Source organism: Phocoena sinus, chromosome 18 (assembly GCF_008692025.1).
Source record: "Phocoena sinus isolate mPhoSin1 chromosome 18, mPhoSin1.pri, whole genome shotgun sequence".
In the NCBI taxonomy this organism is placed as follows: Eukaryota; Metazoa; Chordata; class Mammalia; order Artiodactyla; family Phocoenidae; genus Phocoena; species Phocoena sinus.
Window position 1 is genome coordinate 76,563,718 of NC_045780.1, and position 16,976 is coordinate 76,580,693.

A 16,976-nucleotide genomic window follows, 5' to 3' on the forward strand; every position below is an offset into this window, starting at 1 on the left:
TCATCTGACTCTTTACGTTTCTATGTCCTGTTGCTCACACTCAGATGAAAGCCTCTTGAGGGAGCAGGTCATACCGCGCGATTCTAAGTCCCATGGACCGCATCACGGCACTTTCTGCCTCATAATCATTGAAAGCACATGTGTTCATTGATTAGCAGACAAGAAAAACTTCTTGGAAGTCAACGTGATTAAGAAGGTCGACTAAACTCAATGTACTTGGGTTTGAATCCAGACTCTACCACTGACTAGCCAAGTGAGTTTGGGCTTTAAAGATGAATTTCAGCATCTATGAAAAGAGGCTAATAATCCTTAACCTACTTATTTCACACGGTTATGAGATTTTACTAGAATAACCTGTGAAAATGCTTTAAGAATATGAAACAAGATCATGAAGATGATGCTTGAAATGGGCTCTGGAAACCTTAGAGCTTTCTGTATCTGGGCATACAAACTGGGACTGTTACAGAGAAGATAAATAGAATTACAGAGTGTGTTCTGGGTACATCTGATTGAATTGACATATAGAGTCTATGTGAGGGTGAGTGATGATGAAGCTGGAATAATTAGTGTGGTCAGAAAATACAGGGTTTTCTATAACATGCTAAGGTGTGTGGACTTGACTCTTTAGGCTAGGGCAAGGCGGCAGCATTGAAGATTTTTGAACAAGCAAATTTTATAAACAGACTTATTCTTTAGAGAGAGAAAATCTAGTAGATTGTTTGTCCTTAATAATACCTCCTGGTATTTGCAGTGAGCCTCCCATATAATCCCAAGAAAAATATTTTTAAAGGAATTGTAATACTCTTACTTTCTATGTTTCCGTTATAATAGATTTATATTTTTCCATGTATTCTCTGTATTTGAACCCATTAATGTAATATGTCATTACTATAAATGTACTCTAAATATACGTTATTAGTTTTTGCTACAGTCTTCTAGTCACTAATACTGGTACTGCCATGTTTTTAAGTGAATTGAGGTAAGAGACCAGAACTCATACAAAATCCATATCCTGAAATGTCACAAATTAATTGTCGTGTGATGTACAATCATGAATTTCTATTTTATAACTTTTCATCAGTAGGAAGAAACATGCATCCACTCATCAGAGTCGATTTTTATTCTTAGCTATGGACTTAAAATCAGCTGCAAAATGCAAATAACTGTCCATTTAAATTATATTAAATGTGCTCCAATATAATATTACTTATTATAAAAATAAAGGACGGTGGTTAATTTTTTTTTAAAGAAATCAACTTGCACAGATAAGGTGAAAAAATTAAAATCCTCTCTTCCTTCCCTCACTGCCTGTTGTCCAGATATACTCTTGTTTCCAATAGAACCTGTTCCTTTTAAGGGATATTTCCCCTTTTTTAACCCGTAGGCGAAAAAGGAGACAAAATAGCAAGAAAGCACTTAATTGGATTGCTGTCTAAATGACTATTTCGGAATTAAGAGGGATCAACTCTCTTCTGCCTAAACCAGAAATGCTGTTTTGCTCTCAGATCATTTTCTCGATTTTTTTTTTTTCTAAAGTATGGAGATACACAACCCTTTAATCAGAGACTTTTTGAATCAAATTTCATTTTAAGCCATGTCATTGGGATCTATTTAGGTAAACTTTGGTTTTACAAACTGATTTTCAAATTTCATTTTTTTAATGCTTTTCCTCCAACATGTTGTTAGCATGAGTGGAAATGGAATTTGCATTTGAAACACTGATATTCACTATTCAGTCAGCCAAGAGGCTGTCTTCTTTTAATTTCCATAAATGTCAGTAAATGCCTCTTTTCACCTTTGGGTGAAGAGTCAATAGAAAAATCAATGCTGTGACAAATGAACAGCAACATGATTTTACATATGAATTATTTAACAAATACTATTTTTATCCTAGAAGGGAAAGACTTAAGGTAAAAATCGGCAGCAAATTATTAATTTACATTTATTAATATTATTCATAGAAATGCATAGCCACAGGAAGTGAAGAAAATTTGTATCTCATTTTTTAATTAGTTCATGTCATAGGACTCTGTTAATGACACAATAGAAAACCATTAAAAATTAGCAAGTAGATATATATGTAATAAACCTCATTAAGCCTTTACATAATGTGCTTCCCTCTGGGTTGTGAGAGATTTTGTGGTTTTTAACCCCTGAAGGTAAGTGCACAGATTATAAAAGTCCCACTTAGGGATGTAGAACTTGCAAGAGGTCACTTAGTCAAATTCTATCTTCACGTCTAATTGCTGTCTCCTAGACGTTAGAAGACACAAAACAGTTCACAAACCTGGAGTTGGGGGGTGGTGAAGAGGATGGAGTCTAGATTCATGTCTTTTAAATACCAAATCAACAAGACTTTTCTCAATAACAGGGGAAAAAAACACACATTATTTTTAACCCCATCCTGAGTTGTCCAGGTCGTAATCACCAGTGTCTTAAGTAACACTATTTTCTAAGGATTAATTTCAATTAAGGAATCTTCTTGTTAAAAATCTGCTGAAAGGAAGGGATTTTGTTCCAGGATGAGGATCCTAGCCCATAGGGAAATGACTTCAGACTGTGATCATCTATGTGTCTGTTCACAGGTTCTGGGAGCTTGACATGGGCTGATCAGAGGCATGCCTGTTTACTGAACATGGATGACTTAGCTTCTCCCTTGCTCGATCCTTCCATAGGGGCAGAAGGGAGAAAGTGGGGCTATATATGCAAGCCAGGCCACGTTTTAAGGGGTCTAAACTGACAGGAGGGTGTCAATTTAAAATGCTGACCACCCCTTAAGTGCAGCCTACCTGCAGTGCCTCAGGTGTTGCTTTCCAGTGGTGTTGGAAGAGTCACAATATCCCAGCTCCCAGTAAATACTTAATCCAAGTGGACCCTAAGCTCTGAAGTTTCCAGATCTCTTCCAGGTGTCAAATTTTCAAATAAAAACCACAGAATAATTTCCAAGTGTATTATTAGATCCTCCACCAAACAATTTGTTTTCAAAGACATTTAAGCTGACAGATAGTGTGTGCCCTTTTCTAGAAGCCTGAGTTTTGCACCTGTTATAGAATAGTACCATTTTCCCCATGACATCCAAAAATAATAATTCTGGGCATAAGATGTCTTAGTCCATTCTGGCTGCTGTAACAAAATGCCACAGCCTGGGTGGCTTATAAACAACAGAATTCTATTTCTCACAGTTCTGGAGGCTGGAAGTCTGAGATCAGGGTGCCAGAGTGGTTGGGTGAAGTCTGTTTTTCAGGTCACAGACTTCTGGCTGTGTCCTTACAGGGCAGAAGGGGTGAGGGAGCTCTGTGAGGTCTCTTTTATAAGAGCACTAATCCCATTCATGAGGGCTCCACCCTCATGACCCAATCACCTCCCAAAAGCCTTATTCCAAATGCCATCACTTTGGGTGTAGGACCCCAACATGTGAATCTGGGGGACACACATTCAGACAGTAGAATAGGATAAGCCTGTTTGATTGCTCGAGGCATTGCATCGTTTGGCCACCCTGAGGTCTAGGGTGACTGTCCCACGCTCTTCAATGACCCCTCTCACCAACCATTCAAGCCCATGTAGGCAGGTCTGAATTCAGAGTAACTAATGAGTCCGGGGCGCCTCACACCGTGTGTGATTTCAGAGCAGCAGAGCATTTTGAGTACATTCCCAGGGCTTTACAGTGTTTGAAAGGGTCTTATCTGAATCTGGGAGATGTGAATTACATCTCAAGTCTGAGAATTCATCCACAGTCCGTCTGGCATTGCTCAAAGGCTCTCTCTTCCTTTCCCTTCCCAGGAATTGATGGAGGTGTGGTGCTCAGTTGCCCCCCAAGTTTACAAAAAAGTGAAACCACAAGTCTGATGCACTGTGATGACATTTGTCCCTTTTCTCAAACATGCATCTTGGCATTCATACACTGACTCCATCCAGACCCTCTACGTAAGTGCATTGAATGCATTGTGCTGGGCAGAGATTAATTTACTAATTTACCAGTTTTAGACTCTAAAGGACACCCATAGTCTTGTCAAGCAGGGACTAATTTTACTTACGGGGAATTCTACCCGCTTAGATCAGCATTTTTCCCCCACTTGCATATTATAATATATATGACCCTTTTTAAATAATAAAAATTCATCCTTGACTCTTAACATTTCTTAAATTATTTCACTATAATGTTAATTAAGTGTATACACATATCATTACTGTAAAATCTCTTTATCCTTTTAGCTTTTACTACAGCTATAAAATCAAAGCCAATTTACAAATGGAGTGAAACAAAAACCTACAAAAGCAAGAAAACATTAAAATTCACAACATTTATGTTAGGTATGATTTTCTTTAGATGTAATTACTGTTGAAAATATGAATCTGGTACTGACTCAAATCCATGAACTTTGGTACAGATCTGCCATCTTGTACCTTTGATTAATCCCAGTCTGTCACTTCTATTTGAACTGCTAGGCAGCCTACCCTACGATGTCAAATCACTTAGCTTTTGAGGAAAGTGCCTTATTTGAATATCAAATCCATCTACCTTTCTCTCATTAACCTGAAACAGTATAAACAATATTACCTGTGTCAATCTGCTTGTAAATAACATACGAAGTCAGAAAATTAAATCTCACTGAGTGCTAGCTTAAAAAGTAGGTATTCAAGCGATCCAAAGCACATACAAGTAAAAAAGCAAAAAACTTTAGGCTGTCCCAAGAACCCGAGGACCCCTGAAAATACATAAACAAATCCCAGTTTCCAAAACATTTAACTGTTGTTTAAACTACTCACTACTGCCCTTTATATCTTACTCTGAAATTCAAAAAACGTCTAGACCTTCTTCTTGCATAACTTTCTTTAGTTGTAAATCATATATAAATCCTAGTTATGTTATAAGTCTAGTGTGTTGCTCAGTATTTTGAAATCCTCTCGTTACTAAGGAAGGAAAAGACCACTGTATATTTTTATAGGGCCACAAATTGTGAGGAGTACTTTCCTTTAGCATTGTCTGATTGAGTCATCAGGATAATCGTAGTTCAGAATGTTTAGGGATTTTCTCAAGTCAAAGAGTTAACCATGATGCAGTCACAATCACCCGCATTTATAGAGCACTCGTTACATTTTTAGGACGCTCTTAAGTAGCCCAGATCCGTCCTTTTGAGGTAGATGATCACTGTGCACCCACTTTACAGGTGAGGAGGCTGATGGGCTTGCTCAAGGTTACACAACCATTAGGTGCCAGATTCAGGATCCCAGCCCGGGCACCCTGGCTAGAGAGTCCTGGTTTGTCAACCATCCCACCCCTGTTCACACCAGAATCAAAGTCCCCGTGGGTGTGTGATTCCCTGTTAGAGAATGAAGTTCAGTGTCATTCCTGGTGCTTGTCTACATCAAGCCCCGTGGAAGTGCCTTCTTTCCTCCTTTCTACCCGGGGCCCATTTCATTTTTCAAAGTTCACATCAAAGCTACCACCTCTGTGAAGTCTCTCCAGACCTTCCTCCATACAGCCCCCTTCCCCAGGTACACAGTGAAAAAAATTTTTAAAAACCTCCTGCTCGTGGACCTACCCCATCTCCATGCCCCGTGCTGCACGTCGAGGCACTGACCGTTGGCATGTCTAAAAATTCCTTTAAAGGCAGGGTTTAGTCATTTTCATGGCACACAGAGGTGGCGCCACGTAGAGCCCAGAGGTTCCTAGGTGTGGAACACTTCTTACTTTCCCAACTACAGCTCTTGCTGTCTGGTTCTGAAAGAGAATGTTTTCATGTACAAACACTGGTCTATAAAACATGCCAGAAAAGAAAATAAGTAAGGAAGTAACTATCTGAAGTGGTGACATGGGCTGTAGATACACATCTTTTAAAGCAATGGGGGGAGCACGATTTAAGTTAAAAGACACCAATAAGACATCCTTTAATCTCCGAATAAATCAGGATCAATGAGACCTGGGTGAAGCCAGCTGACTCCAGACCCACACTGCCAGCGGTATCCTTAAGCCCCAGAGTCACTTCTCTTTATGAAAAGAAATGGTTCCCTCTCGATACCAAAGCTATTTTGTGTTACAAAATCATTATTGCCTTTTTAATGATAATATTTAACTTGTTGTGACATAACAAATAATGGTAAGGGAAGCTGTAATGGTTTTTGTTACTACAAATAGGACATGAAATTTAAAGAATGACCAAACACTGATTTAGATGTTTTTACCGTGCTAGATAATATCGCAGATACTTTTTTATTCCTCACCTATTACTTGACCACAACTTAAAAAACATTCATAGTTGTATTTGGTCGCTCTTCTAAAATAGTAAAACTCTTTCACTGCCTGTGACACATATGACTTTTGTGCCTCATAACCTGATACATTTAATAAATCTAAAGAAAGCAGATCAAACACCGTTAGTCAGGGCATCCTGTCTTCATCTTCTGATCCGTTTATTGTCTCACAGATCAATTTTTTAAACTACCCTTTGAACTTCATTGTGTTGAAAGTAGTGACCTATCCAGTATCCTTACACAGAATTTTAACCTTCATTTAAGGCATAACCTGTGAAGATTCTTTGTGTTTTTTTTAAATGGAGATCAATAATGTTAATATTTTAGCATCTCATTTACGCCAGTCCAGCAACTATCTTTCTATACCTATTAGATTTTACTCAATACCTATTAATCTCTGTAATACAAAGCTTCATGGGATCTCTCGAAAGGAGAGCGTATTCTGAGCATTACTTTGATTATTGCAAACATCAGTCAAATTTTTGCTTATCAAGGAAGCTTGGAGAGCTCTTGGTGGTGGATTCAAAGATGGGGTTCTGTACCCACTGCATTATTTAGGACATCAATACCCTCATTAAGAAAGTGCTTTCTAATGCTTTGTGTGTATAAGTTTCACCTGTTTTAATGTGCTTGGGAATTCAGATATTTTTAGTAAACGCTGAGAAGCTTTGAAAGGATAGAGAGCATTTTTTTTTTTTTTTTTCAGTGAAGCAGTGACTCAGGGGATTTGGGACATTTTATGTCAAAATCGCTCCCCACAAGCCTAATTCAGATCAGCAGCTGCTGAAAGTCACTCTCAGCAGCTCGGGCTGCTTCTACGGAGTGACTCAATCTCTAAATCTTTCCTGTTAACAAAGGTCTTAGCAGAGGGTCACACCTAGTGTATATTTTTGGGCATTATGAAAAGCTGCTGAAAAGAGTTTAGGGTTGAGAATAACTATAGAATAGGTGTATTTTGTGCTTGATAAGAGGACAGAGCGTGTGGTCACAACAGCATGAAAATAAATACAGCACATGCCAGCCGGCTGCAGACGAGCGGCATCACCTGCAGGGTGGAGATTTGGATTCCGTTTTTACGCTTTACTGTTTTGTTCGGAATTGACCTCCATTTATAGACGCAGATATAGATACTTGCATCTTTCTTTTAGATTAATTGAAATTTATTATTTCACGGTACTTTGTTAATTACACATTCTATCATTATTCTTTTTGTACGTGCCTAGAGAATAAAGCATGACGCCTTGATTTCTTTCATCTTAAATGGTATTACTTCTGTCATTTTCCTAATACTGCTGGAACCTCAGAACCTCTGAACTCCATGTAACCCCTCCTGACTTTTGCAGTTATGGTTGGCGCGTTGTTCTGCGTATGACTTAAAGTCTATAAGACATTTTCCAAACGCATAACTCGTATTTACCCATGGATTTAATTCCAGTGTCCTTAATCCTCTCTTAAATTTCCTTTTTTTTTTTTCATCTAGGATCATTTTCTTCACCTTAAAAAAAATAGTCAAGACCTGTGATAGCAAACTTCCTCGTTCTTGTTTGTCCAATAACATTTTATTTCACTTTCGTTTTTAAGGGATTTTTTTTTTTTTTTTTTTTTGAGTCTAGATTCCTAGGTTGAATTTCTTTCTTTCAGTACTTTAACTTGTGATTCATTGTTTGCTGGCTTCCAGTATTTCTGTTTAGGAGTCAGCTTCCATTCTCATTGTTGCTCCTTTGAAGGCATTGCGTTTTTTCTTGTAGATTTTGAAAACATTTTTCTTTGACCTTTGGCATTTTTAATACGATCTGCCTTCTTTTCTTATTGTTGGTGGTGGAGTGTATTTATCGTGCCTTTTCCAAACTTCTTAATATGTATGTGGGTGCCATTCACAGGTTTTGGAAACTTATCTCTGAATATTGCTTTGCCACTTTCTTTATATCTCTTCTATCAGGACTTCTGCTACTCCTTTTCTGTTTATGTCTACTCTTCTATTTTTTTATTTGTCCATCTTTTTCTCTGTTCTTTTAAACATTTAATCACAGGTATTTTAAAGTCTTTATCTGCTAACTCTAAACCTGGATCATCTGTGAATCTGTTTTATCTTTTGATTTGGGGTAGATTTCCTTGTCTCTTCCCATGTATAGTAATTTCTAATTGCACGCTAAGCATTGTGTGTAAACAAACTATAGACACTACTGATGATGTTTTCTACCTCAGGCGATTCAACACAGTATCCACTGGTGGAGAAAACAGAGGAACTAAGGGATGTTAGTGAAAGAAACACACAGATTTCACGCAAATCCCAATGAGAAAAAGAAGTAAAGAGGAAGATGATATAGGGATGCTGGTCTTTGGCATATATCAGGTCCTGGACACCGGCTGTTGGGCAAATGACAGGCACTGTGGGGTAATAGGAAGACGGACTCTGGAACCAGCCCGCCTGGTTCCACCATTTTCCGTGTGACTTTGGGCAAATGACTTAACCTCTCTGTGCCTCAATTTCCTCATCTGCCGAATGCTAGCACTGCTTTGTAGAGCTCTTGGGAGCATTGCATGAGTTAATATTTGTAAGGGGCTTAGAAAAGTACTGACGCATCTCTAGCATTCTGAAGTGTTTACTAAATAACTAATTTTATGCACACCCTCCACCCGGCTCTCCTGGCTCACTTCCCTGACAGTAGAGGCAATCTGGCTTCCACAAGAGTCTCCCAGCAGGAGAATTCTGACTTCCATGTCATTCCGGTGCAGTCCCAGAGACTAGAGAGAAACCCCCTTTTAAGGGGGGTATACTGCTTTAGCCACTCACTTTCTATCAGTGCCTGGAGGTTGCTTTGGGGATTGGACGGTCACAGGCCTGTTTTGCACACTGTTTGTCTAGGCTTCAATTGGGAGAAATTCCTTTTGCTAATAACCAGCCCAGAAATCCAGTTATGCACTTCAGGTATGGGTTTGACCCCCCAGCTTCTGTGTTTTAACATCGTTTCTTGACATTCAGCCCATTTCTGTGATTCTAGGCTTTAAAATCTTCTTCCTCAGGTAAACAAGAGGCTTGGGTGTCCAGGTGAAGGTGCTGGCTTTAGAATTGTATGGAACATGGATGGCCTTGTTGTTTACAAGTGACTCTCCTCACATAAGCCAACCACCATGCCCTGCTTTGTTTTATTCTCATTTATCTTGATGGAGAGGATGGAAGTGATGTGGGAACAAAGTAGTAGGTGCCTTGAGGCCGTCTCGTTCCCTCTGAATTCTCCCCAGTAGTCCCGTTCTGATGTCCCGAATCTCATTTTGTTAAACCAGCATACCCACTACGGAATTGACGGCAAATTTCGTTTCTGCAGCGTGCAGATGGCTGTCTGCTGGCAGAGCGCAGAGCCCACAGCATGTAGCCTGCCACATGCCCTAGCTGTCCCTGGGGGCAAGCTCTGCCTCCCTTCAGGGACCCCAAGGAAGCCAGACCGAGCAGCCGATACGCTTGCACGTGGTGATGCCCTCCTGCAAAGACCCCTGAAGTTCCCATGTCTGTGGACTCCTGGGGCTAATGCGTGATGGTCGGAGTTGGGGCCACATGACCTTAAAAGGTGTTGACTAGTAACCGTGCGTAGACAGAGCGGTGGATCCTGGAGTGAGATGCAGCTGAAGAAATCCAGAAACATCTATTATAGACAGAATTACAATCGTCATATATTCAATGAAGAAAAAGTCCAAGATGTCGTAAGAATGTATATAACAAGAGAGGGCAAAGGGCAAACAGACATGTGAGTCTTTCCTGTACCACTGGAGGTACATCGCCTGTTCCCCAGGGTACTTGCCCTAACTGATTTCCAAGTTCCATTCATCGTCCCAATTCGGCAGTTCACAGCTGACCCGCATTGGATGCCGTTTCCCAGGGCAGCAGAGCCAGGAGGTTCTAGAGCGGATGTCCAAGCTCTCTTTCCACCCCATCAGAGCCTTGGCGTCCAGGTGTTGCTCTTATACTTCTCATTCATTCACAGTATTTGGTGCTACTCTTTTTACCCCCTGCTTCCGTCCCCCAGGTAATCCATCAGCTGAGGCTGTCCAAGAATGAGAGCGTGGCCCTTCGGGAGCTCCTGGACTGGAGGCGGAAACTCTGCGAGGAGAGAGGAGACTGGCCACAGATCCTGCGCCACGCGGAGCCCAGGGCACCTCCGCCACCTCCGTGCAAGAAGCCCACGCTCCTGAAGAAGCCCGAGGGGGCCTCCTGCGGCAGGCCGCCCCCCAAGTTCTGGGACACTACCCTGTGATGGGCCCCGGCTGCAGACTCACTGCCTGGAGGTGCCAGGCTCACAGACAGAGGCTGCCCCTGGTACATGCTAGGGGCTCTGTCCGCATCTACACGAAAAGCACAGGACAGCCCAGTTAAATACACGAGATTCCCTGAGTGTGTGAGTGTGCGTGTCTCTGTGTGCGTGTCTGTGTTTTCTCATCCGTTCTGCGGGGGTGCACTCTGATCTTCAGGCTCTGTGGTCCTAGGGCCGTGCTACCCCGAGGTAGCGAGAGAAAGGCCGGACAAAGTGTGGCTGAGCAGGGAGAGGATGATGGAAGAGGGGGACCCCTACACCGCAGAGTTGTTTTTATAGGGTCCGACCACTTGCATCTTGTCCTCCAGTCATTTTACTCTCATACACTCTCCAGGACCTAGGTTTTATTTCTTTGTAGGTGTTTGCGTTTTATTGGAATTACGATCCTGTTAATGATTTACATGTTTGTTATTGTATTTTATAATTTTATGCAATGGGTGGTGCTCCCTTTCCTCAAAATACAGACTCTAAAAAATCATTTCTAGAACTTTTCTTTTCCTACATACCTTTATTTTTAATGTAGAGTACCGAAAAATCCCGAGGCTGTGTTGCTGTTTTAGCTTCACCGTTCCAACCTCTGCGAACGTACGGCTGGAGTCCGATGTCTTGTGTCTCATTCACTGATCAGGAGACGGTTCCTTCCTGTGCCCTGTGTTTCCAGGCACACGGATTGTGAGCTCTTTATTGAAATCTCATCCCCTGACTTCAGTAGAGGGTACAGGAAATGATGCAGCGCCCCCTTAAATGCATATGGCTTCAGATTCATAGCTGGGGGTGTGCAGGGGGCATATCCATTCAAAGGTCTACACAGTACCAATAAGCATGCTGAGATTTGCTGGTCCGAGCCGTGATGCTGCCCCACAAGACGCTTGTCCTCTCTGAGCCCCACTGCATGTCTCACCCACTTTATGTCCTCAACCCTCCTGTGATGCACCCGCCTTGCTTATCCACGTGCTTCTGTTGGCCTCAGACCACGGTGTCTTGCTCCTTGGAACTTTGTTTTCATACCAGCCTTGGCAAAGTTACTGTGCCAATAAAAGGGTACAACTCTGTTCTTCTGTGGTGTTATTTATGTGCCACTGTTGGTTTCCACAAACACTTCCGTTTCTGGATCAGATCGGTAGGGGCAAGGAGACCTCTGTTCGTGTGTTCTTCTCACAGCATCTTGCAAACTTTAGGATCTACGGTTTGTTTTGAAAGAAAGATTTTTATGGTTATTCCTACATAACTACCAGGTAGGCCTACGTCAGTTGTAGGAAAAATATGTCAATTATTTAGGAATACTAATAAGCCAGTAAATCAGGAGAGAACTTCCATTGAGAAGACAGTGTGTGATGCTCGCAGATCCCACACCGAGCCAGGGAGGGCCACACGGAGAAGCGGCACCTGGGTGCGGCCAGAGGCAGAGGAAGCAGGGGAGCTGGTGGGCTGGAGCTTTTCCTGGGGTTTCCTGGGCAGGAACGGGCGAGGCGGGTGTGCATGTGTGGACTGACGGGCTTGGATGGTTTCAGCCTCTCTCGGGCACAGAGGCTGCCCCTGGTCCTCTGGTTGCTGGCCCCTGGCGGGGGGATGGTGGCCTGGAGTGGGAGAGGTGGACGAAGGCAGTGGATGGGCTGTGGGCTCTGGAAGGGTCGGGGTTGTCTTCTATCTCTGGGACTTGGCCAGCCCTGGGCGGGGTAGTTCCTTCAGCCTCAGCCAGGGACAGATGTGGAAGCGTCAGAATGCAGAAAATTAAAAGACGTAGTTGAGACATGGTTAAGTGGCAACAGGACTGATGTCACCCAACAAGTTCAGGGGGGGCCGCGTGGACAGCCACCCAGCCTCGCTCCCTGCTCTTTCTTCGCACTCTCGCCGACATCCAACCTCCTAACCCCAGTCCCTAAGTAACCGCGACACCAATTCCCTTGAGACACCTGCTTCCGTGGCCAAGCCTTCACACTGTAGGCACTTCATGACCTTGGCTGCGTTCGAAGTGGCAACTGGATTTCTCCTGCTGACACACACGATGTTTTTATTTAGACCAGAATGCAAAGTGAACCGTCCAGGCATTTGGCTTGTGAGAACTTGTTCCGGATGTGCATTGAGCACTTGCTGTGACTGTTACAGTCGCTCTGCACATAGTATTCCAACCCTGACACAGACATATGCCTTCCTGATAATTCTCATCTTCTGGGTACCGACCCTGAAGTTGAAGCTCAGAGCTTTAAGGAGGCGGTCAGAATATAAACCCTCATCTTTATGGCTCCAAAGCTCATGCCATTTTAACTTGAAAGACAGAAATTTTATACTTATTGTATGGAAGTCTAGCTTGAAAAACTTCATTAAATGATCTTTTGGGGGGTACACCGCTGTGGGAAACTCTGATGGAAACCTATTACAGGGAAGGTGTACATGAAGTAAGCCACCCAGGCACACATGGATCCACGTGACACACTCTCTGTTCTGTTAATCTGGTCACAGTGTGGGGCCTGTGTACTTATAACCTGACCCTGACCATCATCACCTGCTCAAGCACCAGGCAGGAGTAAATATTTAGTCTGTCTAGTAATCCCTTCGTCTCATCTAAGGCTGTTCATCTTCCAGAGTTAAAGGCCAAACCCCTTGAAGATCTTCTGACACACAGTCTCCTGACTCAGTCAGTACAGCCTTTTGTGCATCGCTTTCTGCTCCCCACAGCGGAGAGATGTCGGCGTGTGTGCGTCAGTAGCTTACAACCAGCTGATTGTACCTGATCCACGTATATGATGGAGAAATCAACTCAGACTCAAAGCATTTCACAGCCGGGAGAGTATTAACAACATTAATAGTCAAAATAATATGAGATAAAGTCCAAGTCTGTGGGGATATTAAAGGTACTCTCAGAGTGGTTCTCTAACAATTACAACATTGTCAGGATAATGAACGGGGTGCCACTCTGGGTAATAAAGCACGGAATGTTATTCCACATAAGCAAGATTTCAACAATTGCGTATGTTTGCAATATATTTAAAGATGGTATTTTAATTACTATCAGACCATAAGGTATGAATTATGATATATTATCAGGCCTGAGACCTTACGTTTAGCGATATAATTGGTGTGAATTATTACCCTATGTTAAGACACTGCCCAGTCTTACTGCTTTAAAAAAATGCTTTATGAGAGGGCTCTAAAAACTACTATCAAAATGTTCGTAGTGGGGCTTCCCTGGTGGCGCAGTGGTTGAGAATCTGCCTGCCAATGCAGTGGACACGGGTTCGAACCCTGGTCTGGGAAGATCCCACATGCCGCGGAGCAACTAAGCCTGTGCACCACAGCTGAGTCTGCGCGTCTGGAGCCTGTGCTCCGCAACAAGAGAGGCCGCGACAGTGAGAGGCCCGCGCACCGCGATGAAGAGTGGCCCCCGCTTGCCGCAACTAGAGAAAGCCCTCACACAGAAACGAAGACCCAACGCAGCCAAAAATAAATAAATAAATTTATTTTTTAAAAAAATGTTCATAGTGGGTTAAAATGACTTAAAATTCATTTTCCACAGTGGAAAAATATATCATTAGTATTCTTAAATAGTGGCATATAATTTAGTAGAATTATGCTACCCAGTGAAAGCAACAGCCAATGAAAATCTTAAATTTGTAAATGAACCTCACACAGAAACATTACACAACTTGGGCAAAAAGTATATTCTGACCATAGTCTAGAAGGTTGGATAGATATCTGGGAAAATTCTATTCCTGTCCATTTTCAGCCAGACATCAAACTCAACTCCTATCACAGTAAAGGACATGGAAGTTATTACATAATAGCATTCTACAATGGGACACATTTTACCCCCTGGCTATTACTCTGCACTGCTAATTTTGTCCAAACTTTTAAATGTATGTCTTTAGTTAAAAAGTTTTATTTTTATTTTGATTCTCATTGGTAAATTCTCAACAAAAAACATTCACAGCTGGAAAAACAAACAAACACCATGTTCCAAGTAAAAGTTCAATGTAATTTCATTACGTTTTTCAAATTGCTTATAGCTTCACATAAAAATCCAGGTAATGGAGATGAAAGCCATAGTATTTCTATTTATTGTGCAATGGTACATACTCCACAACATTCATGGTTTCCCAAAACAGTAGCACTGCTTTCAAAAAACAGAAAAATATATTCTTTATCCCCGTTGTACTTCCTTTACATCTTATTCCTAAGCAATGACTTTATCAAACAAATTCTACAATGTTCTACTCAGATGAGTTACAAAGTTACCCACCTAGCAAAGGGTTGTAGCATGCTGAGTTACAGCCTGGAAGAATTACCTTTGTAGTTTTTCTCTTTACCTAAGTACCCTGGACCCCCGGGATGTTCCATTATTGTGGTTTCAGTAAGTTTCTCTAAAATCCAGGATGCTTTGTAAAACTTTAAAGATGACTTTTTCAAAGGGTAAGTCTTATTGGATTGCCTATAATACATCTCTATCACTGTTCTAATTTCTCAGATCACTTTTCAGATTTTTAAAAAAAATCTATACCTAAAGTATCATTTTTGTATGATCTGACAACACCAGTATAACCCGAATTTTATGTCGTTTACCAGATCATTACAATGGCAGAAGAAAATCTTGATGCTTTCTCATAAGAAAATATCAAAGGTGAATAAATCTGTGCATTTATTTCAATTTTTGTTTTATAATAGGAATGCATCAGATGTGTCTTCTCTTTCCTTTGAATTAGTCATCGACAGACATCCTGGCATATCTGCTAGCTTGCCTTTTCCTACAGCCCCAGGGAGCGTGCGTTGCTTCAAAAGAAGGCTCCAGAGCTGGCCCAGATGACATTTTCCTGATGTCGCCCCTTAGTTTCTAAAGTCTAAAGAAAATGAAAGAGAATGAAACTATTGATAAATTCCAAAGGGGGAAGTTCAAATCTCTAAAGAAAAATGGAATAAAACCAAATTCAATTGGAGGTTTTGATCTTTTAAGGTTTCTGCAAACAAAGAGGCTGGAGGTCCCTGATCTAAAACAATGGGTTGAAAGTGTATAAATTCTGTCACATTGTGAAGAGTGGTTTTCTTACTGAACCTATCTTGAGGGCTCTATTAAGCTGAATTGCATCAAACCAGGTCTTATACGATAATCAGAACGGGTTCACCCAGCAAATTCCCTGTTGTGGTACACCCACATTATTGTTGAATAAAATAATCAATCTTAATACTGCAAAATATTAAGCATTTTGGATACTTTTTTATATAAACAGGCTGTACATACATGTGTGTCGTAGGGGAAAGCGTTCTTCAGAAAATTCTGCATTTAGAGAACTGTTGTCATTTCCTTGGGCTCTGAAGCTGTTATAAGGGGCTAACATTCCATATTTTAAAAAGCAAGAAAAGTTGCCTAGCAGAAGAGACGAGAAGCCACAGGAAATCCACATAGTCATGACCTCAACTCCTGAAGGCTGTCAAGGGCAGGGAAGTAGGGAATTCAAGGTGACAGTTGCGTAACTGGGCACCAGGAACGTCCACCTTCCAGCCCCCGGTGAAAGGCAAACCCTACAAAGATGGAATGCTTAGTGCCCAGAGCATCCAAAAGCCATAAGGTGGCTCACAATGACTCTAAGAAAAATCTCATTAAAGGTCCAAGTTTGGTAAAGTTGCAGGATACAAAATTAATGCACAGAAATCTCTTGCATTCCTATACACTAACAATGAAAGATCAGAAAGAGAAATTAAGGAAACAATCCCATTCACCATTGCAACAAAAAGAATAAAATACCTAGAAATAAACCTACCTAGGGAAGTAAAAGACCTGTACTCAGAAAACAATAAGCCACTGATGAAAGAAATCAAAGATGACACAAAGAGATGGAGAGATATACCATGTTCTTGGCTTGGAAAAATCAATATTGTGAAAATGACTATACTACCCAAAGCAATCTACAGATTCAGTGCAATCCCTATCAAATTACCAGTGGCATTTTTTACCGAACTAGAACAAAAAATCTTAAAATTTGTATGGTGACACAAAAGACCCCGAAAAGCCAAAGCAGTCTTGAGGGGAAAAAATGGAGCTGGAGGAATTAGACTCCCTGACTTCAGACTATACTACAAAGCTACAGTAATCAAGACAATATGGTACTGGCACAAAAACAGAAACATAGATCAACAGAACAGGTTAGAAAGCCCAGAGATAAAGCCACGCACCTATGGTCAACTAATCTATGACAAAGGAGGCAAGGATATACAATGGAGAAAAGACAGTCTCTTCAATAAGTCTTCAATAAGTCTCATCACTAATTATTAGAGAAATGTAAATCAAAACTACAGTGAGGTATCACCTCACACCAGTTAGAATGGGCATCATCAGAAAATCTACAAACAACAAATGCTGGAGAAGGTGTGGAGAAAAGGGAACAGCACTATTTACAATAGCCAGGTCACGGAAGCAACCTAAATGCC

General features: G+C 41.4%; 1 protein-coding gene across 1 annotated transcript in view; it reads left to right on the forward strand.

Annotated features, from left to right (window-relative positions):
• MYO16 (myosin XVI) overlaps positions 1-10,502 on the forward strand; it is a 411,612-nt gene extending 401,110 nt beyond the window's left edge. Inside the window, 1 exon segment of the mRNA XM_032611435.1 lies at positions 10,275-10,502. Coding sequence (XP_032467326.1) covers positions 10,275-10,502 — 228 coding nt within the window.
• The last annotated feature ends 6,474 nt before the right edge of the window (positions 10,503-16,976 follow it).